The following is a 23,405-nucleotide window of genomic DNA, read 5'->3' as shown; positions in this document are numbered from 1 at the left end:
TATTCCAGGAAAATAAAACATGATATTGATACCCATTGAAGGATGCACCCTAAAAACAAACAAAAAAAATCTGCGAATATTTATAAACGTGGTTACAAAACTCATACTGAAATATTAACTAAATCACATTAAACACACACACACACACACACACACACAAAGAAACTGTTTACTGCTATAAATAACAATTTAGAAGCATCAAACGGGACAAACATTACTAATGGAACAAGCAGATCTCATAGATTCTTTTTTCAATATTACCTCTATTATACAATTCATTTAAATACATAAAAACCCACAGTGCAGAAACAACGAAATCAAAAATTCAATGAGCAGCACCCTTTTCAAGCTTCCGAGAAACTGAAATAAGGACTCTAACTCATTCACATTTGTCTAATTCTATTATTTCCCAGTCTACAATCTTTTTTAATGCAAAGCTTAATGTCCCGTGAGTATGCATCACTTACGATCGAAGTATCCAATGAGAGGACCAACACCCCACTCTCCACTGGCTCAGCTAATGAAGTCTCTTCAGCCCTGGGCCTGAGCCATTGGCTCAGAATGTGAGCAGGTGACCAGTCCTGAACCCATAAATGACCTCGAGCTATTCAGCCTTGTAAATTGAAGAGAAAATTAGTTTGAGGTGTTCATCTACTTTTTATTTCTTTGTTTGATTTTTCGTTTTCTTGTAATTGTGGTGACTTAAGGATTTGAATCCAAGGCTGTAAGTAAGCATGTCTCCTACCTCTGGCATCATATTGCGAAGGAAAGTTCTCTGAAAAGATATTTGGAGGAAAGAGACTATTCCTGTGAACAGCTTGCATACCAGGGAGGTGCAGACTTCAGTGTAAAACAAAGGTGCAGTTCCAGAGAACCAAAAAAGGATATGGCTTTTATAGAGAAAGTTCTCATCAAGGTTCCCAGTACAGTCCATTCATGCAAATAAAGGATTCAAACTTAGTTCTGATTGGTTGACTCAGTTGAGTTCTGATTGGTCAACACGACTGAGCCCTGATTGGCAGGGCAGGTGAGCTCAGGTTGGTTGGTTCAGGTGACCTCTGAAAGCTGCAGAGTTAGATAGAGGTGTGGGTTTTTGGGGAATTCCTAGTACATGTGTGGGCTCTAGTCTGCACGTGGCAGCTTGGCTCTAGTTTCAAATTAGGCTCAGTCACTGGGATCCATCTTGAAAGATGGACTCTTTTAGGTTCACATTTGTTCACAAGTTGAAGAAAAAGAAAGTGACCAATTAAAAAAACTAGGATGACTCTCCTTTTTTTTTTTTTTTTTCAGTTTCACTGTTGTGGGGCTTTTTCCCTTTCAGGCACATGTGTCTGACAAAATTAATGCACTATGATAATTTGAGACAATAAAAACACTTCAGTACAACGCTTTCTCCAAAATATGATTGGGCCTGATTCTTGACCCAATATAATACTCTTCCTCTTTCATGAGACTGTCACTCTGGAATAAGGGGGAAGGAGTGTGGAAGTGAGTGAGGGCACAGAAGATGCTGTAAAGGGTGGCTATTTACTCTTTTTCCTTATCCCAGACATTTTACCTAGTATAGTGACCATATGTCCTGATTTCGCCTGTTGTCCCTGAGTAATTCTTAATAGCAGCCCCTTTCACTCTGAAACATGTCCAAATTTACAACTCTGTACTTCCCAGGGTAACTAGATCATGCAGTTAGTTGTAAGTGTAGTAGCTCTCAGATACTTGTTGAATGAACAGATCAATAAATGAACCTAAATTAGATAAGAGACTGGCCCCTGACAACCTACGAGACCATTGCTGAATTCTGTGGCCAGTCCACACGACCCTTCTGGACCACTTGGGTACAGTCCCCTTTCCTGTACTGCACTTTAAAAAAATTATTTCTCTACAAAGCTGTCTGAGTCCCCGTGTTAAACCCATGAGAACGGCAGATTTTGTTTCCTCCATGATCTGCGTATCACATTGACTCCTCCCGTTAACCCTTTATGGTGTAGATATTTTAGCCTCAACTTTTTGGCAGAGAAGAAACAGTAACTAAGAAACGTGTCCAATGATCACACAACTGATAAATGGAAGGGCAGAAATGCAAATCCACGTCTGTCTGACTCCAGAACCCAAGCACTTGAACATTGTCTTCTGCCATCCTCTCTCATATTGCAGTGATGGCACCTTCAATGCATGGATACCCAGGTAGACAGTCTAAGGTTAGCCTCCCCTTTACAACAAGTCTTTTTGTAGCTTGATCTTTCCCTGAAGGCAACGTGATAAATTCAGAGGTGTAAAAGCAAAAGCATCAAGTTAGCCTTCCCGCAAAGGTATGCAAGGAACCTGATTTTCTTGTGCAACCACGGGAGTTTCTTCAAGCAGCAGTTAGGAAATTCAACCATGCCTGAGCTCAATTCTGTGTTTCAATAGCTGTCAGAAACATATGCATAGCCATTCCATGTTGCACAATTGTGTCCCATACACATGGACTCCAACTTAGCATAGTTCAACTTAAAATCATTTGCCTTTATGATAGGTTTAACTGGACTTAACTCCATTGTAAGTTGGGGAGCATATGTTTACTCTGTTGCAAATTAATGAAAGAAAGGGTAGGAAGCAGGGAGTGGGAAAAATTTTCAGGTTAGGGTTACATGGTCATTACCTGATGATCCACATTTAGCTCTGTGATGGCCAATTTCATGTTTTGTCTTGTCTTTCCAACCAGGGGGAGATTATTTTCCCAAATAAGCAAGGATAGAGATCCAGGTAACTCGACTTGATTGAGTTATACTATCTAGATATGTGGTCAAATTTCATTCTGAGTGTTTCTGTGAATGTGCTTTTCGGTAAGATTAGCATTTAAAACAATGGACCTCAGTACAGAAGACTGCACGCCATAATGGCCTGAATACCCTAGAACTTAAAAACAAAAAAAGAACAAAAAGACTGTCTTCCCCCAAGCAAGAGTAAATTCTGCAGCAGACAGCCTTCACAGTTGAACTGCAACATCGGCCATCCCCTGGGTCTTCAACCTCATGGTCTTTAGACTTAAACCGTAACGTCAGCTTGTACCTGGGACTCCAGGCTGCCAGGCCACCCTGCAGATTTAGGATTTGCCAGCTTCCTTAATCACATGAATCAGTTTCTTAAAATAAATCTCTCTCGACCGATAGATGGATAAATATCCTATTGGTTTTATTTGTCTGGAAATCCCCTAATACAAGCTTTCTGCACCAAAACATTGCTGCAGAGATCTGAGTGTTGTTTCCACATGTAAAATATCCGGTTATATATCAGACATTTTCGTGATTCCATTAATCAATACCTGTCCCTTTGATTACTGACTACACAGTTATGTCAGTAGTTTTCCCTGGGTCTTAAAAGATGTTTCTTCATCATTTGATATGTCTGGGGACTGCAACATATTCAGTTCAATGGTAAAGTTGAGGACTTAATTACAATTATTATCACTGAAGGTAACAATCCCTTGAACATGGGCAGAGTCCATGTGGCACGTGCTAACCAGAAGACTGAATGAACTTACCCCACTTCCGACCTTGCCAGTTAATTGCACTCCCTTTCATTACCACCCATATAGCCTACACTCATATTGGTTGGTGTCAATTAAACCAGGCATTGCTATAGTAATAAAAAGAGGCACCGCTGACTGAATGGCAACTTTGCCAGGCATTGTTCTAAGTGCTTTACAGGGAACACTTCAATTCCCTTTCACAAGATCTCTGTGAAGTAGTGTTATTATCTCCATGTTTGTGGATAAAGGCACTGAACCACATAAGAGTGTCACTTGCCCGAGATCAAACAGGTTTCTGCACACTTAAGCTTCTGCTCAGAAAAAGAAAATATCATCAGAGTGAACAGGCAACACACAGAATGGGAGAAAATTTTTACAATCTGTCCGTCTGACAAAGGTCTGATATCCAGAATCTAAAAGAAACTTAAATAAATTTACAAGAAAAAAAAAAAAAAACAACCTCATCAAATGTGGGCAAAGGTTATGAGTAGATACTTCTCAAAAGAAGACATTAATGCGGCCAACAAACATTTGAAAAAAGCTCATCGTCACTGGTCATTAGACAAGTGCAACTCAAAATATCAATGAGATACCATCTCGCGCCACTTAGAATGGCGATCAGTAAGAAGTCAGGAAGCTACATATGCTGGCCAGGCTGTGGAGAAATAGGAACGCTTTTACCCTCTTGGTGGAAGTGTAAATTAGTGCAACCATTGTGGAAGACAGTGTGGGGAATCCTCAAGGATCTAGAACCAGAAATACCACTTGTCCCAGTAAACCCATTACTTGGTATGCACGCAAAGGTGTATAAATTATTCTATTACAAAGGCACAAGCACACGTATGTTTATTGCCACATTATTTACAATAGCACAGACTTGGAACCAACCCAAATGCCCATCAATGATAGACTGGATAAAGAAAAGTTGGCACATATACACCATGGAATTCTATGCAGATATAAAAAAAGAAGGCATTCATGTCCTCGGCAGGGACGTGGATGAAGCCGGAAGCCATCATTTTCCACAAACTAACACAGGAAGAGAATACCAAACGCCGCATGTTCTCACTCAAAAGTGGGAGTTGAAAAATGAGAACACATGGACACAGGGAGGGTAACATCACACATCGGGACCTGTCAGGTGTCGGGGACAAGAGGAGGGAGAGCATCAGGACAAATACCTACTGCATGCGGGGCTTAAAACCTAGATGACGGGTTGACAGGTGCAGCAAACCATCATGGCACATGTGTACTTTTGTAACAAAGCTGCGCGTACAGCACGTGTATTTCAGATCTTAAAGTAAAATAAAAAGAAAAGAAAAGAAACAATCATAGTAACCCCAAAAGTAACACCAGTTTAGAGATAGCAGAATAGAGATTTAGTGAATGACAAGATAGATCAGAATAATTATACACAATACCGCATATAGAGAATGAAGAAAGAAAAGATTAAAGAGAGGCAAGGAGACTAAAGGTGTGGACAAAGAAAGTAGGATGAACATCATATGGGCATTACAGAAAATGAAATAAGAGTGAATTTTGAGAAAATAATATTCAGAGAGAAATGGCTGGTAATTTTCCAGAATAAAGGAAACACATGATTTGCTGATTCAGGAAACACACTTGTACACATCATACTAAAGCTACAGAAAAGTGAAAACATAGAGATCATAATAGTTAAGAAAAAACACGTTGCCTTCCAGGGAATAACAAAGTGTGTGTCAGCAGACCTCTGTCTATCAATGAATGGAAGTCAAAAGCAGAGTCTGAGAGAAAATACTGTCAACATAGAGTTGCATTCCTAGCTAAAGTATCATGAAATAATAAGAAGGCTGTGATAGACAGGCAGGAGAACCACCCAGAATCCCTGTGGAGGATGGATTTGATGTTTGTGAGGCTCGGAGTGCAGGTAGTTGCCAGTCAACAGCCACTTGTCCCTGAGGACATTACGTGAGCTGCCTTGCTCTACCTCATGCCCTTCCCGAGGTGGACCACATGCAAAGACAAATCCAGGAAGGGGTATAAAGATATAGCTAACTATTTCCAATGCTGAATAACTCTGATGAGCCATTTTATCTTCAGAGATTCTCTGGGTATCCCAAGAGGCTTTTGTTTGGCCTGAAGTAAGCATGAACTTCTTCCTCTGCCCACTCCTGCCTCCTTCCTGTCCGTTCCTCAGCTGCTCATCCGGGATAAGTGTCCTGCACACTAAACTCCATCACGGTGTCAGCTTCATGCAGAACCTAACGCAGAAGCAATGATAAGGGAGAGAACCTGAAAACTCCTAGTGTTGACACCAACAGAAACCTTGTTAAAGAAATTTCCAAAAAATGTCATTTAAAGAGATGTAAAGTGACCAAAAGAACACAACTGGAAGTGCCAACAGGGAATAGTAATGCAATACACTGACAAATAGGTGTGAATGAAAAACAATGACTTATGAAACGGATACAGTGAAGACTATGAAGCCATTGAACAATCAGTGAAACAAGAAAGAATGACATATTATAATTAACGCATCACGTGCACAAGGGCAGCATCCTTGCAATTTAAGGGGCACATAACCTGCAGCATCCCACCGATTTTTCACACATTCTTTCCCCGAGAACTAAACATTGCCAAATCTGCTTCAATCTATATCTGTGGTGCAGTTTATTCCAGGGGAAATAATTGATGTCATTTGANCTTCCTCTGCCCACTCCTGCCTCCTTCCTGTCCGTTCCTCAGCTGCTCATCCGGGATAAGTGTCCTGCACACTAAACTCCATCACGGTGTCAGCTTCATGCAGAACCTAACGCAGAAGCAATGATAAGGGAGAGAACCTGAAAACTCCTAGTGTTGACACCAACAGAAACCTTGTTAAAGAAATTTCCAAAAAATGTCATTTAAAGAGATGTAAAGTGACCAAAAGAACACAACTGGAAGTGCCAACAGGGAATAGTAATGCAATACACTGACAAATAGGTGTGAATGAAAAACAATGACTTATGAAACGGATACAGTGAAGACTATGAAGCCATTGAACAATCAGTGAAACAAGAAAGAATGACATATTATAATTAACGCATCACGTGCACAAGGGCAGCATCCTTGCAATTTAAGGGGCACATAACCTGCAGCATCCCACCGATTTTTCACACATTCTTTCCCCGAGAACTAAACATTGCCAAATCTGCTTCAATCTATATCTGTGGTGCAGTTTATTCCAGGGGAAATAATTGATGTCATTTGATAATTTTGCAGGTAATCACTTAGCTACATGGTGATTTCCGTCAGTTTGATTCCCAGGCCTCTGTTTGTAAGGATTAGTCAGATCAATGTTATTTTTGTAGCTAAGTCCCTTAATATTTTCACTCTTATTCTCCCCAGAGCATTTGGTGGACTAGTCCACATGTCCGTTATATTTGATTTGGCAACGTATAAAAAGAAATTCTTGATATAAACATCGTACCTATTTAATCCTGTTTTTCGAACATGTCTCATATACAGAATTCTTTTCAATACACAAATTAGGACGCAAAGAGAGTACATGAAATAGCCAAGTAGAATTTTCAGGAAGCATCTCATTATTCCTGATCCTTGAGCAAGGAAATTACTGTTCTGATTGCTTCAGAATTATCCAATTCTATTCCTTTCTTGTCCATAAACTCCTGTTTTTTAAAAACACAAACCTTTATCAGTTGCAATTGTGCATCATTGGACGATGGGAGCGTCCAAAGAGAATGCCAAGCCCCGGTCTCCACTCATTTCACCACAGAGGAACCTGCAGCCCTTGAGCCACAACCACTGGCACAAGCATGGAAGATGACTGGGACTGAAACAGTATGTGCGTTCCTTGGTGTTTCCCTATTACAGGGAAGAGGGACAGAGAATGATTTTTGCTTGCTCTGTGACTCTTTGCTCGCTTGCTTTCAAATGTGGTGATTTGGAGATGTGAATTTGTAGCTGGTAGTAGGGCATGTCTCTTGCTCCTTGCAATGACTAAGAAAAAGATGATGAGGCACTAAGAGAACTAAGATGATCCCTCCTTTCTCCTCCTGGGATGTCAATGTTAATATTAATGTGAATGTTAATACAATATAATTTACCTTGTGTTGTCTTCTTGGCCTGTTGAGTGTGTGTTTGTTTTTCTATATCTGTATTGCTGAGATTCAAAACAGTCGTGACTTTCCAGTTACTTTTTAAAAAGTATTGTTTATATCTAGCACTCACTTCCGTGGAGAGAGAACATATTCTGGGATTTCAGTCCTTGGAAATGTATGATAAGTTGCTTGAAAGCCCTGTATTTGTCTATTGCATTGTTGTTGTTAGTACTTTCAAAATATGTTGTAAATTCCCCTTCCGAGTAGGATGCCGACACCTGAGTAGGATGTCAATTCAAGCAAATGATAAAACGAACCCTGGATAATCTACAAAAACAAAATCCTTCTGCAACTCATAATATCGTGATAAAACCCTGGCAGGAGAGACCAACTGCAGAGAATTTCACCTGTGGCAGAGCCACAAGTGCTCAAGAGAAAGAATGTGGGCAACGCAAGATGCTCCAGAGAGCTTCCGCGAACAGTGCAGGTGGAAAGATGGGGCCGATGGCTGATCAAGGAGGCCATGGAGAAGTCTGTTTTTCATTTTAGGCCCAATGCTGACTAACTGTGCTGGGGCCATAATACCTCCACAGCTCACCTGCAAATAGATAAACTAAGGATTTAGGGCCATTGACCCACCTTATCAGGATTAGTACTTATTTTTGCATTTCAAGAAAATCTCTTAAAAGTATTTCAAAAAGAATAAGAAAGTTTGCTTCCAAAAGTGACTGAAAAAAATCTATCACAAAATTAACTGCAATAGTTGTCCCCGTGTGGTGCTTTGAGACTGTCTTACACATCCCTAACAAAATTATGGAAGCTGAAGCCTCTTTTCAGAGATGTTTGCCTTTGCAGGGATAAAAAGTAACTATGGAGTTGTTTGAAGAACACTGCATTCCCCTCAATCACTTTATTTCTATCAGGCTCATTGGTGCTGCATGAACTTGCCAGAAGTTTTCTATAGGACATAAAAATGTTCCACCAAAGAATGTTATTTCTTGCATACAGTTCTTAAGCACTTAGTCTCGTGAGTAGTCATTTTTGTACATATTGAAGGATTAGGACTTTCTTCTTGTGTGTTGCCTTTGTAAATTCAGAAACTATACGGGAGCGTTAGTGAAATAATGTTTAAAATGCACCATAATCCAGCTGTGGAATGCTGACTGGGAGTGTAAGGGTGACTGACATAGACAAATTATAGGCAAGGGAGAGGAGAAATGGGTCTTGATGCTGAAGACTGGAATGGGAAATGAATACATCTGATTATTCATCTCTGTGGCTGAAAGCAGGTAACGGGCAATAAGTGAGCATCGGTGATCTAATGGTGTGTTTTGCTGAAAGAAGGAACTAAAGGAATTGGCGTGCATCATGTAACTAACAAATTATAAACATCATACCAAGTAAAACAGTAGTAGCAGATCAAGGATACCCTCATTAAGTTTCGTCAACACGATCCATATCAAGGAATTCCCATTGAAATACATGACTGAGGATTCAAACATATTATAGAAATACCGAGATCAATTTTTTTTTAAATAACATATACCCTTTCCAAATGTCCCAGCCAAAGATACTATTCCCACTCATTTGGATTCATCTGCATCAACTATTTTCCAAGTTATAATCTTTTGTTAAAAAATAAAAATAACACTTCATGACCTTCAACTGTACATCGCAGAGAAGATGGGAGCGTCCAATGAGAGGAGCTGAAATCCCACTCTACCCTGAATCACAGGAGGGACACAGCCATTGAGCCACAGCCATGGGTTTCCCGTGTGCTTAGGGACCCAGCCAAAAAATCTGTCTTTCTGGGTGTTGGTGCTTGAAGACTGAGGAGGAAATTTGTATTTGCACTCTTGTTGGGAGCTTCTTTTTTTTTTTTCTTTCTTTCTTTTTTTATTTTTATACTTTAAGGTCTAGGGTACATGTGCACAACGTGCAGGTTTGTTACATATGTTTACATGTGCCATGTTGGTGTGCTGTACCCATTAACTCATCATTTACATTAGGTATTTCTCTTAACGCTATCCCTCCCCCATCCCCACACCCCATGCCAGGCCCCGGTGTGTGACGTTCCCCACCCAGTGTCCGAGTGTTCTCATTGTTCAATTCCCACTGATTGGTGAGAATATGCCGCTTTTTGTTTCCTGTCCTTGCGGTAGTTTGCTGATTATGATGGTTTCCAACTTCATCCATGTCCCAACAAAGGACCTGGACACATCCATTTTATGGCTGCATAGTATTCCATGGTGGATATGTGCCACATTTTCTTTATGCAGTCTGTCATTGTCAAGACTCGGTTCCAAGTCTTTGCTATTGTGAATAGTGCCACAATAAACATACGTGTGCATGTGTCTTTAGAGTAGCGTGATTTATTATCCTTTGGGTATATACCCAGTAATGGAATTGCTGGGTCAAATAGTATTTCAAGTTCTAGATACTTGAGGAATCGCCACACTGTCTTCCACAATGGTTGAACTAGTTTACACTCCCACCAACAGTATAAAAGTGTTCCTATTTCTCCACATCCTTGCCAGCACCTGTTATTTCCTGACTTTTTAATGATTGCCATTCTAACTGGTGTGAGATGGTATCTCATTGTGGTTTTGATTTGCATTTCTCTGATGGCCAGTGATGATGAGCATTTTTTCATGTGTCTGTTGGCTGTATAAATGTCTTCTTTTGAGAAGTGTCTGTTCATATACTTTGCCCAATTTTTGATGGGGTTGTTTGAATTTTTCTTGTAAATTTGTTTAAGGTCTTTTTAGATTCTGGATATTAGCCCTTTGTCAGATGGGTAGATTGCAAAAATTTCCTCCCATTCTATAGGTTCCCTGTTCATTCTGATGGCAGTTTCTTTTGCTGTGCAGAAACTCTTCAGTTTAATTAGATCCCATTTCTCTATTTTGGCTTTTGTTGCCATTGCTTTTGGTGATGTATTCATGAAGTCCTTGGCCATGCCTATGTCCTCAATGGTTGTGCCTAGGTTTTCTTCTAGGGGATTTACGGTTTTAGGTCTACCATTTAAGTCTTTAATGTAACTTGAATTAATTTTTGGACAAGCTTCTTTCTCTGATCGTTTGGTCACAGTCTTAGTGGTTGAAAGACATGAATTAATAGGTATGAGTGGAAATGTCTCCTGCCTACACCATCAATAAGAGAACAAAGGGAATCAAATGGAAATAGAGAGATAAAAATGATTCTCTCTTTTCCCATCCCCAATTTTGTCCCCAACCTACTTGAATGTTCAGGTAATAATGTGGTTTTTTCACCTCCAAACACATGGGCCTGACAAAAAACCCACTACATTTATGTGGCAGGATAAAAATCCCACCCCAGTGCAGTGGCTGGTACAATGGGGTTGGTCCTCATTCTTGACCCATCATAGCCTTTCTCCTCTTTGATTGTGGCCATCACTCCTGGATAAGCGGGGAACAAATGCGTGGCGGGGAGGACGAAGCTCGAAAGAGTGGCATTTATTCTTTCACCTTATTGTAAAGGACCGCCATCAAACATCTGGGGTCACAGGCCAAATGGGCTAGCACCTGAATAGGGCATTAGTGGAGCACAAAAGGGCCTTGACTCCTCTTCACTTGCATCCTCAATCCAGTCCCTGCCATGCAGCATCTCTCTGATGTGTGTGACAGGCCGGTCCTGCACCTCATGGGCCTGCTACTGCTTCCATGATTCTTCTGAAATCCTGAAATATGTCCATCATTTAACTAACTGTGCTCCCAAGATCTATACAGAGGCATTGGTGAACCACACGTGCTTTTGGGGGATTGACGTTAGGCAAGGACTATCTGGTGGCCTGGATGCTTGTTGAGGTATTTTGTCACGCACTAGAGGGAATTTTGTGTTAACAAGAAATAAGGTACATAATTATTGTGCTTGCTGTAATCCTCGGACTGGCAGAGTGAATTCTGTCCCTTCCAGGGACTCGGTATCCCTTCACAAATACATCAAGGGCCTTCCTTACCCAGAGTTCCACAGTTACTGGGTTAGATCTGACACCAGCACCCAGGTTGATCTCCCAAATGTCACTCCAGTGCCTGGTCCACCCGACATGGTATTAGCCTTTGAGTTTGTCAGCCTGTCAGAAGTTAGTCAAAGTAATGCTTCTTTAAGTTAATATATCTTACAGGAAATACCTCAAACAATAAGGAAATACATCATTTATTTGCTTCACCTTACTCAGTCTCCATTAGAGCGTGAATTCAAATGAAATTGCATGAACAAGTGTTTTGTCTAAACAAACTTCAACAGAGTGGGATGTCTGATAGAAAGGGTTGCCTCTTGTTTTTACACTCACTGAATTGCTTTTATTTGCAAATGTCTTGTTTTCTTTTTATACGCTTTCATTACTCTTGAGTCAATAAGCAGGAATTGGATTGCCAGGTCACAGAGTTAAGTGCCCATTTAATTTCCAAGGAGCTGACAAATAGTTTCTGAAGGGCTGTGCCATTCTACATGAGCACTATCAGTGCATGACAATTCAGTTGTTCAACATCTCTGCCAACACTTGATATGCTCAATCTTTTTATATTTCTATTGATGTTATTTTTAATGCACAAATCTTAACTGTATGCATTTATGGGGTACAATGTGATATTTTGAAATATGTATTCAATGTGGTAAGACTACCCCAAGTTGATGTCCATCCCCTCGTTTACCCATCATTTTTATCCTGAGACACATGAAGTTTACTTTCTTGGTTGTCCTGATTTACACAATCCATTACTACTGACTGTAGCCATCCTGCCGTGCAATAGATCTCAAAACGTATTCATCCTGTGTATCTAGAACGTGTCCTCCTTTGACCGGCAACTCCCCATTTTCTTCCTCCCGCCCCTCCCCACCCACGTCCCAGCCCCTGGGGAGCCGTCATTCTACTCTCCACTTCTATGAATTCAGCTTTTTAAGATTCTACCTATAAGTTAGACATTTAGTATTTGTCTTTCTGTGCCTGGCTTATTTCATAACTTAGCAGAACGTCCCCCGGCTCTATCCGCAGTGTGCCAAATGACATACGTTGCTTTTGTCAAGGTTGAGGAGCATTCTCTCGTACCTACATACTACGTTTCCATTACTCATGTACCCAATGATGAACTCTTAGTCAGCTTCTGCATCTTCACTGTGGTCTATAATGCTGCCGTGAACACGGGAGTGCAGATGTCTCTTCATGGTACTGATTTCATTCCCTTTGACTATAGACCCGGAGCAGATATGTGGGATTTCCAGACCATATTGCAATTGTATAATTTCGTTTTTTGAGGAATTTCCACACTGTTTTCCGTAATGCCTCCACTACTTCACATTTCCACCAAACGTGTACAAGAGTGCCCTTTTCTCTCCATTCTCGTCAACACTGTTATGACTTTCATCTTTTCTGGTAAAAGCTATTCAAACAGGTGTGTGAGGTGACATCTCACTGTAGATTAAATTTGCATTGCCAGGCCAGGCTCAGTGGCTCACACCTGTAATACCAGCACTTTGGGAGGCGGACTCGGGTGGATTGTGAGGTCAGAAGTTCAAGAGCAGCCTGGTGAAGATGGTGAAACCCCGTCTCTGCTGAAAATACAAAAATTGGCCGGGTATGGTGGCGGGCACATGTAATCCCAGCTGCTCAGTAGGCCAAGGCAGGAGAATTGCTTCAAGCCGGGAGGCAGAGGTTGCAGTGTGCGGAGATTGTGCCACTGCACTCTAGCCTGGGAAACAGAGAGAAACTCACCCTCAAAAAAAAAAAAAAAATTGCATTGTCTTCATGATGAACTGAGTATTTTTAATGTACCACTGGCGGTTTGAGCTGCTTCTTTTCAGAATTGTCTATTGAGGTCCTTTGCTGATTTTAAAATTGAATTATTTGCTTTCTTGCTATTGCATTGTTCATATTCCTTCTATATTTTGGATATTAACCTTTTATCAGATGTACAGTAGCAGTATTTGCTCGAGTTCTGTGGGCTTGTTATCAACAAAAGGGGTCCCCCAAAAGGTGGTATCTCTCCCTGTTCGGTGTTGTGAAGCCAATATGAGAAATTGCAAGTGATTGTCAGGCAGTGCAGGCTTTATTCCCTGGCCATGGACTTTACAAACAGGAGATTGGCTCACAAATCAACTTCTCACCTCGGGAGAGGCGGAATGTCACAGACATAGGGTATCTTTAACGAAGGGATTGGGCATTGAAAGCAAGGGGAGGAATAATCATGTCTTTTGTCTGGATAGGTGCAGAAATTCTCAAAAACAGAATGCCACCTGCTTTATTCCCCATTCATGGTTTCCTTCAGTCATTGTCACGGTGACTGTCAGCTGTCATGGTGCTGGTGGATGTGTCAGTTCGTATGGGAATTTGATTATAATGAAGTTCCAGGTTCCTCTAAGATCAATTGAGCTGCCATTTTCCATCCCATCAGCCCCAGCCGGCTTGGTCACAATAGGAAATTCTGATGTCAGGTATCCTGTTTCCTAAAAACAAGCAGAGTTAAGGCAGGGTAGAAATTTAACTAGGTCGTGTAGGCATTACGTTGTGTAACAGGTTGTCTCCTTGCTCTATTATTTATTATTTTTCTGTAAAAACATCTTTAATTTGACACCATCGCATTTGTGTACTTTTCACTTTTGCTGCCTGGGTTTTCAGAGTCCTATCCAAAAAATCATTGTCCAGGCCTATGTCATGGAGCTTTGCCAAAATATGAAAGTTGAATGGCAACAACAGAAAAATTAAAGAAATGTTAAATAGCAGATTAGGCCCAGTTGGACTGAGAATTGGAGAAAGAGAAGACAGATGTAAAGTCATTGTGAAAATCTCATAGGGACATAACACGTGAGAAAGGAGTGAGGAGAACTGATAAACCTTAAGGATTTGACTAAAAAGCAAAAAGTATATCTCATAAGTAATACTGGGCAAGTTGGGAAGAATTCTAATCAAAGGGAAAATAGCTGGTAATTTCACAGTATTGAAGGAAGACATGATATTCTACTTTTAGGGAGGACACCTGTACCCATCCTTCTAAAGCTTAAGAAAAATAAAAACAGAAATCACCATAGCTGAGAAAAGAAAAAAAGACAGCTACAAGGCCTACAAAGGAATAACAAATAGTTTGACAGCCAACCTCCTTATATCAATAAATAAAAGTCAATATCACAGGAGATGTGTGTCAACACAGAATGTCATTGCTAGCTAAAGTATTATTAGAGAACGAGGCTGTGGTAGGTGTGGATGAGCCAGCATCCCCTTTAAGGATGGATTGACTGTTTTGGTTGTTGGGAATGCAAGCAGGTGCCAGTCCTGAGCCATTAGACCTTTCCGGTATTACCGTAGTTACCCTTAGTTACCTTGCCCGTATACACTGCCTGATCCAGGAGAAGTTGAATGGTCTGGTATTTTGGCACAACGGCAAATACACTAATGGGCCCCTTTATCTTCAGATGTCACCCTGAGATCAGAATAGGATTCCATTGGCTTTGTACTCAAGATGCACTTCTCCCTATGCCCACTCCTGCCTCCCTCTTGACCCTTCCTCAGCTATTGACCCTAAATAAGCTTCCCACACACTAAACTTTATTTCAGAGTTCATTTCTTCCAGGACCTAAGTCAGAAATGATGAGATTTGAGAGAAATGGAAAACTCTTAGTGTAGATACCAACAAAAACTTTTTTAAAGAAATTTCTGAAGAATCTCATTTAAAGAGATGTTAAATGATCACAAGAAGATGATTGGAGGTGCCAAGAAGGAAAGGTAATAGAATGGATTAACAAGAGGAGTAAAACGATGATTGTATAAAACTGACACAAGAGAAATACAACAACAGAAAAAGAAAACCCTTCAGGATGATATCCTTGATGAACATTGATGCAAACATCCTCAACAAAATACTAGCAAATCGAATCTAGCAGCACATCAAAAAGCATATCCACCACAATCACGTGGGCTTCATCCCCGGGACCCCCGTGACGAAAGGTCGGTTCAACATACTCAAAGCAACCGTTGTGATTCATCGCATAAACAGCACTAAAGAGAAAAGCCACATGTTTATCTCAATAGCTGCAGAAAAGGCTTTTGATAAAATTTAACACCCCTTCATGTTAAAAACTCTCAATAAACTATGTACTGAAGTAACACACCTCAAAATATTAAGAGTTATCTATGACGAACCCACGGCCAACATCATACTGAGTGGGCAAAAGCTGGAAGCACTCCCCTGGGAACCTGGCCCGAGACAAGGATGCCCTCTCACCACTGCAATTCAACATAGTCTTGGGAGTTCCAGCCTGGGCAACCAGGCAAGAGAAAGGAATAAAGAGCATTCAAATAGGAAGAGAGGAAGTAAAAATCATGTCCCTGTTTTCAGACATGATCCTATATCTAGAAAGCCCCATCGTTTCAGCCCAAAAGCTTCTCAAGCTAATAAACAACTTCAGCAAATCCTCAGGATACAAAATCAATGTGCAAAAATCACCAGCACTCTTGTACATCCACAACAATGAACCTGAGAGCCAAATCACGAACGAACTCCCATTCACATTTGCCACAAAAAGAATAAAATGCCCAGGAAGACAGCTAACCAAGAAAGTGAAAGACCTCTACAAGGAGAACTACAAACCACTACTCAAAGAAGTCAGAAGTGACACAAACAAATGGACAAACATTCCATGCTTACGCATAGGAAGAATCAGTATCGTTAAAACGACCATACTTCCCAAAGCACTTTACAGATTCAATGTTATTCCCATTAAACTACCATTGAAATTCTCCCCAGAACTGGAAATAACATCCTAAAATTCACATGAAACCAACAAAAGAGCCCGAATAGACCAACGCAATCTTAAGCAAAAGGGAGAAAACTGGAGGCATCATGCTATCCGACTTGAAACTATACTCCAGGGCTACAGTACTGGTACAAGAACAGAGACAGAGACCAGTGGAACAGAATAGAGAACGCAGAAATTATTGTTGCTATCGTTATTATTATATTATTATTTTGAGAGGAACCCAGAAATTAAGACTGCACACCTACAACTATATGATCTTCGACAAACCTGAAAAAAGCAAGCAATATGGAGAGGATTCCCTATGCAATAAATAGTGCTGGAGGTGCTGACCAGTCATATGCTGAAGATTGAACCTGGACCCCCTTCCTTACACTGTATACAAAAATTAACATGAGATAAACTAAAAACCTAAAAGTAAAATCCAAAACTGTAAAAACCCTGGAAGACAACTTAGGCTATACCATTTGGGACATGGACACCAGTACCAGCAAAGATTTCATGACTAAAATGCCAAAAGAAATTTCAACAAAAGCAAAAATTGACAAATGGTATCTAACTAAACTAAGGAGCTTCTGCATAGCAAAAGACACTCTCATCACAGTAAACACACAACCTACCGAATGGGAGAACAGTTTTGCAAATGATGCAGCTGACAAAGGTCTAATATCCAGCATCTGTAAGGAACTTAACCACATTTACAAGAAATAAACCAACAACCCCATTAAAAAATGGGCAAAGGATAAGAACAGACACTTCTCAAAGGAAGACCTGCACAGGGCCAACAAGCAAATAAAAAAAGCCAGCATCACTGATATTAGAGAAATGCAAATCAAAACCACAATGAGATACCGTCTCACATCAGTCAGAATGGCTACTATGATGAAGTCCAAAAATAACAGATACTGGCAAGTTTGTGGAGAGAAAGGGACGCTTACGCACTGTCTTTGGGGAAGTGTAAATTAGTTCAACCATTGTGGAAGACAGTGTGGCAATTCTCGAAAGACCTGAAGTCTGAAATACCATTCGACCCAGCAATGCCATTACTGGGCATATAGGCAAAGAAATAGAAATCCTTCTATTATACAGACGTGTATATGTTCATTGCAGCACAGTTCTCAATAGCAAGGACATGAAATCAACCCAAATGCCCATGCCCAAATGCCCATGAATGATAGGCTGGATAAGGAAACTGTGGTACATATACACTGTGGAATCCTATGCCTCCACAGAACAGAACGACATCATGTCATTTGCAGCGACTTGGATGGAGCTGGAGGCCATTACCCTTAGCAAACTACTGCAAGAACAGTGATATGGTTTGGCTCTGTGTCCCCCACCGAAATCTCACCTTGAATTATAATTCCCATGTTCTCCCCATGTCACGGGTGGGACCAGATGGAGATGATGGAATCATGGGGGTACTTTGCCTCGTGCCGTTCTCATGATAGTGAGTGAGTTCTCACAGGATCTGATGGTTTTAGAAGGGGCTTTCCCCTTCCCTTCGCTCTGCACTTCTCCTTCCTGCCACCACGTGAAGAAGGATGTATTTGCGTTTCCATCCACCATAATTGTAAGTTTTGTGAGGCCTCCCCAGCCCTGTGGAACTGTGAGTCGATTAAATCTCGTTCCTTTATAAATAACCCAGTCTCGCCTATTTCTTCATAGCAGCGTGAGAACAGACGAATACAAGCAGAAAACCAAATAGTGCATTTTCTCACTTATAAGTGGGAGCTAAATGATGAGAACACATGGACACATAGAGAAGAACAACACATATTGGGGCCTATCTGATGGTGGAGAGTGGGAGGAGGGAGAGGATCAGGAAAAATAACTAATGGTTACCAGACTTAATGCCTGGGTGATGAAATAATCAGCACAGCAGAGCCCCATGACACACGTTTACCTCTCTAAAACACCTGTACGTTCTGGACATGTACCCCTGAACTTAAAATAAAACGGAAGACAGCCTGATACAATAAAGATTATGACTATATTAAAAATTAAGGAAACAGGCAGGGCGCAGTGGCAGATGCCTATAATCCCAGCACTTTGGGAGGCCGATGTGGATGGATCACTTTAGGCCAGGAGTTCAAGGCCAGCGTGGCCAACATGATAAAACCCTGTCTCCACTAAAAGTACAAAAATTACCTGGGCATAGTGGCGTATCCCTGTAGAGGTGGAGGTGGCAGTGAGCTGAGATCGCACCAATGCACTCGAGCCTGGGCGACAGATTGTTGTCTCTAAAATTAAATAAAAGAGAATTAAGGAAACAACATAAGGAGTATATATTATAATTCTGCATCACGTAGATGATGGGAACATCCTAATGAGAGCAGCTCATGCCATAGTCACTACTGGCTTAGGCAATAAAGGCTTTCTAGCCGTTGAGCCACCACAAGCCATGGCTGAATGTGTGGCGAGGTGACCCGGAAATGAACCAGTGAGAACCTCCCTGGGATGTTTAACCTTGCAGATTGTGAAGAAAAACGATGTGGCTCTTTCTCTGTTTTTTGTTTGCCTTTTTTTTTTAAAGAAAAATGTCTTGCTGACTTACTGATATGAATACAGAGATTGTTGTGGACAGGTCTCTTGTGCCTTGTACCAAACTAAGGGAAGGATTGGCTTGCTAAGCGTTTAAGTAGATTTATAAAATCATCATTTGTAATGGGGCTGTCCAGAAATGGTTAACTAGAGTTCAGTCACGGAGCATATCATATACGATGTTATCTAATAACAAAAATGAGCCTTTTTGTCCTTCTTAATTATGAACCGAGTTGTTAGGAGTAGAATAAGTTGTTTGTTAAAGACATGACATCAAATACACTTGAAAGCCTGGCCTTTGAAATGTCAGTTCATTGATGACCTTTATTTCTTCAGCATTTCTTAAGAATTTTCTTGTTCATTTCCTGCAACTTAATGTTAGTTAAATGCATTTAAGGAATGTCTTTGCATATATTGTCAGAGACTCTTGAAAGCTATCTTTCTAACTTGAACATAATTTTCAGTTTTGGAATCCCTTTCTCTCCCTCGTGGGCTTCCTAGGAGATTTAAGAAGATATTTTTAACCCAATATCTCTTAAAATTATTAGCCATTACCGCCTTCTGAGTTGTGATTTGTGGTTGTTATTTTGTTTTCCTTTTTTTATTACTTTTTAAAACCTGGTCAACGTTGAGTGTTGTCATATGTTTTTAATAAAACACCTTTCTGTTTCTATTATCTGCTTGGAGGCTGGGGTAGGGCCATTTCTCGTTCTCCTGATTCACGGAAGATGTTGATCAGAACTGAAGCCAGGAGCCAGACCGCTAGGTCCTTTGATGCCCTGGAGCCCTCAGTAGCCATGTCAGGGAGTTTCTGCTCAAGCCAGGTGACTTAGCCCAGGATAACAGTAGATTCTGAGATGAGTGAGAATTGTTCCACACGTGGCCACAGTCATTCCTCTGGCACAGTGGACTTGGGTTCAGGAGGTCTATCTCTCTTCAAGGATCATGAACTGAAATTGCTAAACTTTGGGAGTTTTCAGTGACACCCTTCAAAGTGCTCACGCTGTGACATGGATCAGCTGAGAAGGGCGGATGCGCTTTTGCCCTGTGGGGCATCTGTCTGTGTAACTTTCTCCGAGCCAGGCCACAAGGGGCGCTTAGGCCCGCAGACGCGCACTGTGATTGGTTGACGAGATGCCAAGCAACGGGACCATCCAGTCACCTTCAACGCAGGTAGGTTTGCTGAGAGACTCCCTGCGTGACACTTCATCCAATCAGAAGTGAAGCTGGCCCGAGACTTGGCGCCATGCTGCGTACCCAAGTGCCCCCGCTTCTCCGATCCACAACCGCCATTGTCTGGTCGTGCCGTGTAATGGCCGCTGCCTCCGCCATGGCTGAACCTTCCTCTGAGACGACCTCTGAGGAGCAGCTGATCACCCAGGAGCCCAAAGAGGCCAACTCCACGATGGCCCAAAAGCAGAGCAAGCAGAGGAAGCGAGGGCGCCGTGGGCCCTGCAGGTGCCACGCCAACTGCCGCGGGGACAGCTTCGCCACCTATTTCCGCCGGGTGCTGAAGCAGGTTCACCAGGGCCTCAGCCTTTCCCGGGAGGCCGTGAGTGTCATGGATTCTTTGGTCCATGACATACTGGACCGCATCGCCACCGAGGCTGGTCGCCTGGCCCGCTCCACCAAGCGCCAGACCATCACCGCCTGGGAGACCCGGATCGCTGTGCGCCTGCTGCTGCCGGGGGAGATGGGCAAACTGGCAGAGTCTGAAGGCACGAAGGCTGTCCTCAGGTACACCAGGAGCAAGTGCATTCCCTCAGGAGCCCCCGAGCACCACGGGAACCCAAAGGGTCTTTTCAGAGCCACCCAACATGGCCTGAAAGACCAGTGCCTTGCCAAGGAGGGGACCCCACCGGAGGTTGGGGTGGGTGGTGCCCTTCCGAATTGGGGGGCATGTGGTGTGTGGCATCCTGCGATTTTTCAAGCATTTTCCCCTCAATACTAAACATTGTCAACTCCAATATATCTGTAGTGCAGTTTGCTCCAAGGAAAAGTAGTGGGTGTTTCCATGATCGCGTTTCATTTCCTCAGTTTCCTAAGTGGTCGTTTTTATTAGTTATGTTTCTAGATTACCTTAATGGTGATATTATTATTGCACTGATCTTTACCTTTTTCTCTCTCATTCTCTTGTGACTGGATGGTGGAATTTTCCAGAACTTCACTATATGCCATACAGCAACAGAGAAAGTGAATAGGCTGATACAAGAAGCAAGGTAACCTTCCTAAACCTTTTCAACACCTCTCCCATCGCGAATCCATGTAAGTAAGCAAATGAGGCGCAGTTAAAGTGTACATACAGCTGAATACAATTTTCAAGAATCCGTTCATTTTCCAGCTTTCCCGACTCTGAGATCACTATTGCAGTTCATCCTTTTTTTGCCATGACGATAATCTTTTCGTTTCTTTTTAAACAGAAACCTTCGTTACTTCCAGGTTTGTATCAGTAGGCTTAGGGAGTGTCCACAGAAACGGCTCATGCCCTAGTGTTCAGTGGTGCAACCAATGAGTGACTTGCAGTCTATGAGCAACAGTCATTGTCCCAATGTGGGGGGAGTGAACCAGGCTGAACCCACAACAGCCTTGCACTGAAATGCAGTCTGGTGTTTCGGGGGACACTGTTGTGATTCTTCACCTGATGTTTTTGCTTTCAGTGCTTGTCATCATGGTCATTTAAGGATATGAATCCAAAGCTAGGAGTAGTATATGTTCCTTGCCCCTAGCATCAAGTTATGCAGAGAATGGTCAGCCTTTAGGAGAAGTCAGACAACGTTTATTTCCTCAAGAGATTTACATACTAATATTCATGTTAATGTTAACATCGGTTAGCTTTCATAGTGCTTTCGTCTGGGTCCCAAGTCTTTGTATTTTTAGCACTTTTTCCTATAAGTGTATTGCTGAATTTCAGAGCAGCTGTGACTTTCCCATTGCTTTTTTTTTTCAGTGGATCTCCAGCCACCCGAGTATGTGTACAAGAGAACATACTCTGGGATTGCAACCCAAAGGAATTTATTATGTTGTGCCTTGAAGCTCAATATGTGGTCATTTTTGTCAAATGTTTCCCGTGAATTTTGAAACATCTCGTAAACAGCCCGTCTCCTTCATATGTAGAACACAGTAAAGGATGGCATTCTCAGTCAAACCATGAAACGAAAGCTGGATAAATGACAAAAATCAAAAATTTTCTTGAGCCCATCAGAAGTGGGAAATACATACCCCAGAGGGCCCAACCTGTAGCCACATAGATTATTCTACCTTTGTCAGAGGACAGTTTGGTCAAGAGTGAAATGGGGGTGTGGCAGGATAGTAGCCAGAGCTTCCCTGAATAGTGCAGTTGGGCAATGTGGTCAGGTCACCTCCAGAGCTCCACTTGGGATCCATAGAGAAAAGATGTAGAGCCAAGAAGTCCCCTCATCGGGATTTCCTACTTTCTGTTTTTTCAGAATATTAGAAAAGTGTTATGAAAGTAGTTGAAGAGAAATGCTCACTGCACAAGTGGACCAAGAAAAACCCCCATGAAGACAGCAACAACTAAATCGTTCTGGACGGTGCCGCCGGGTGATCCTACATGTCTGGAGCAACACTTTGAAAACCAAAGACACTTGGCAGAACCCTGTTCCTATCCAGAAACAGAGCTGTGTACCTGGTCCAAAGCACCACATCTCACTGAGTGACTTATTTCTCATTATGCTAATTGTTTTGCTTTAAAACGCCAATCTTTCTGTCAAATGGGATGTACAAATAAATTTCTAAGTTATCCTTGCATGTCTACTGGGTAATTTGACGTGTCTTTTTCTGAAACCATATCTTGAGATATTTTACCCTGGAGTGTGTGTTTTCCATTTGTAAATTCAGATATGAACGAAGAGAATTAGTAAAACAGGGTTGACAATGAACTCTGATTGGGCTGTGGGGAGTGAAGTGTGAGAGTTCCAGGGGACTGATGCCTGTGAGTTATAGGAAGAAAGAGAAAAAGGCTGCTTTGGTGTGAAGATTGGCAGAGGAAGCTCACACATCTGCTACAGCATTTCAGGGGATGATTGAGAAGGGGAACCTAGTGAGCAATCGTGATGTCAAGCTGTAGCTTACTGAAAGCGCAAAATAAGGGAAAGAGCTTTATGGCTTAAACAACAAATAAGAAGTATCAATGTATGGAAAATAGGATGAATAGGACAAACATAGTCCAATCAATATTTTCATCAGCACTCCTTGTACCATGGAGTTCTTTTGTAAACATGAGCAGGGACCCAAAGACAGTACAGAGAAAACGAGATGAAAAATTTTAAGGAACATTACCTATTCTAGGTTCCCTAGAAATGGAATCCCACTTGCTTAGATTTGTCTGATTCTTCTCTTTTTCAGACTAGAATCTTTTGTTTTTTGAGACCTTCATGCCTGGCCTCTATGCATCCTGGGGATGATGGAATGCTGTCTGATGGAGCAGCGCAAGCTCCATTGGATCCCTGTCAGCCAGTGAGTCACCTGCAGCCAAGGAGCTA

General features: G+C 41.7%; 1 protein-coding gene across 1 annotated transcript; it reads left to right on the top strand.

Annotated features, from left to right (window-relative positions):
• The first annotated feature begins 20,129 nt into the window (after nucleotides 1-20,129).
• On the top strand, nucleotides 20,130-22,659 carry LOC112616501 (histone H2B type W-T). Its single transcript, XM_025373481.1, has 3 exons — nucleotides 20,130-20,640; nucleotides 21,064-21,122; nucleotides 22,350-22,659. The coding sequence occupies exons 1-2, from the start codon at nucleotides 20,150-20,152 to the stop codon at nucleotides 21,098-21,100; spliced, it is 528 nt and encodes a 175-aa protein (XP_025229266.1). The 5' UTR covers nucleotides 20,130-20,149; the 3' UTR covers nucleotides 21,101-21,122; nucleotides 22,350-22,659.
• The last annotated feature ends 746 nt before the right edge of the window (nucleotides 22,660-23,405 follow it).

Source organism: Theropithecus gelada, chromosome X (genome assembly GCF_003255815.1).
Source record: "Theropithecus gelada isolate Dixy chromosome X, Tgel_1.0, whole genome shotgun sequence".
Taxonomy (NCBI): domain Eukaryota; kingdom Metazoa; phylum Chordata; class Mammalia; order Primates; family Cercopithecidae; genus Theropithecus; species Theropithecus gelada.
Note: the sequence above shows the minus strand (reverse complement) of the source record. Positions and strands in the feature narration are given on the sequence as shown.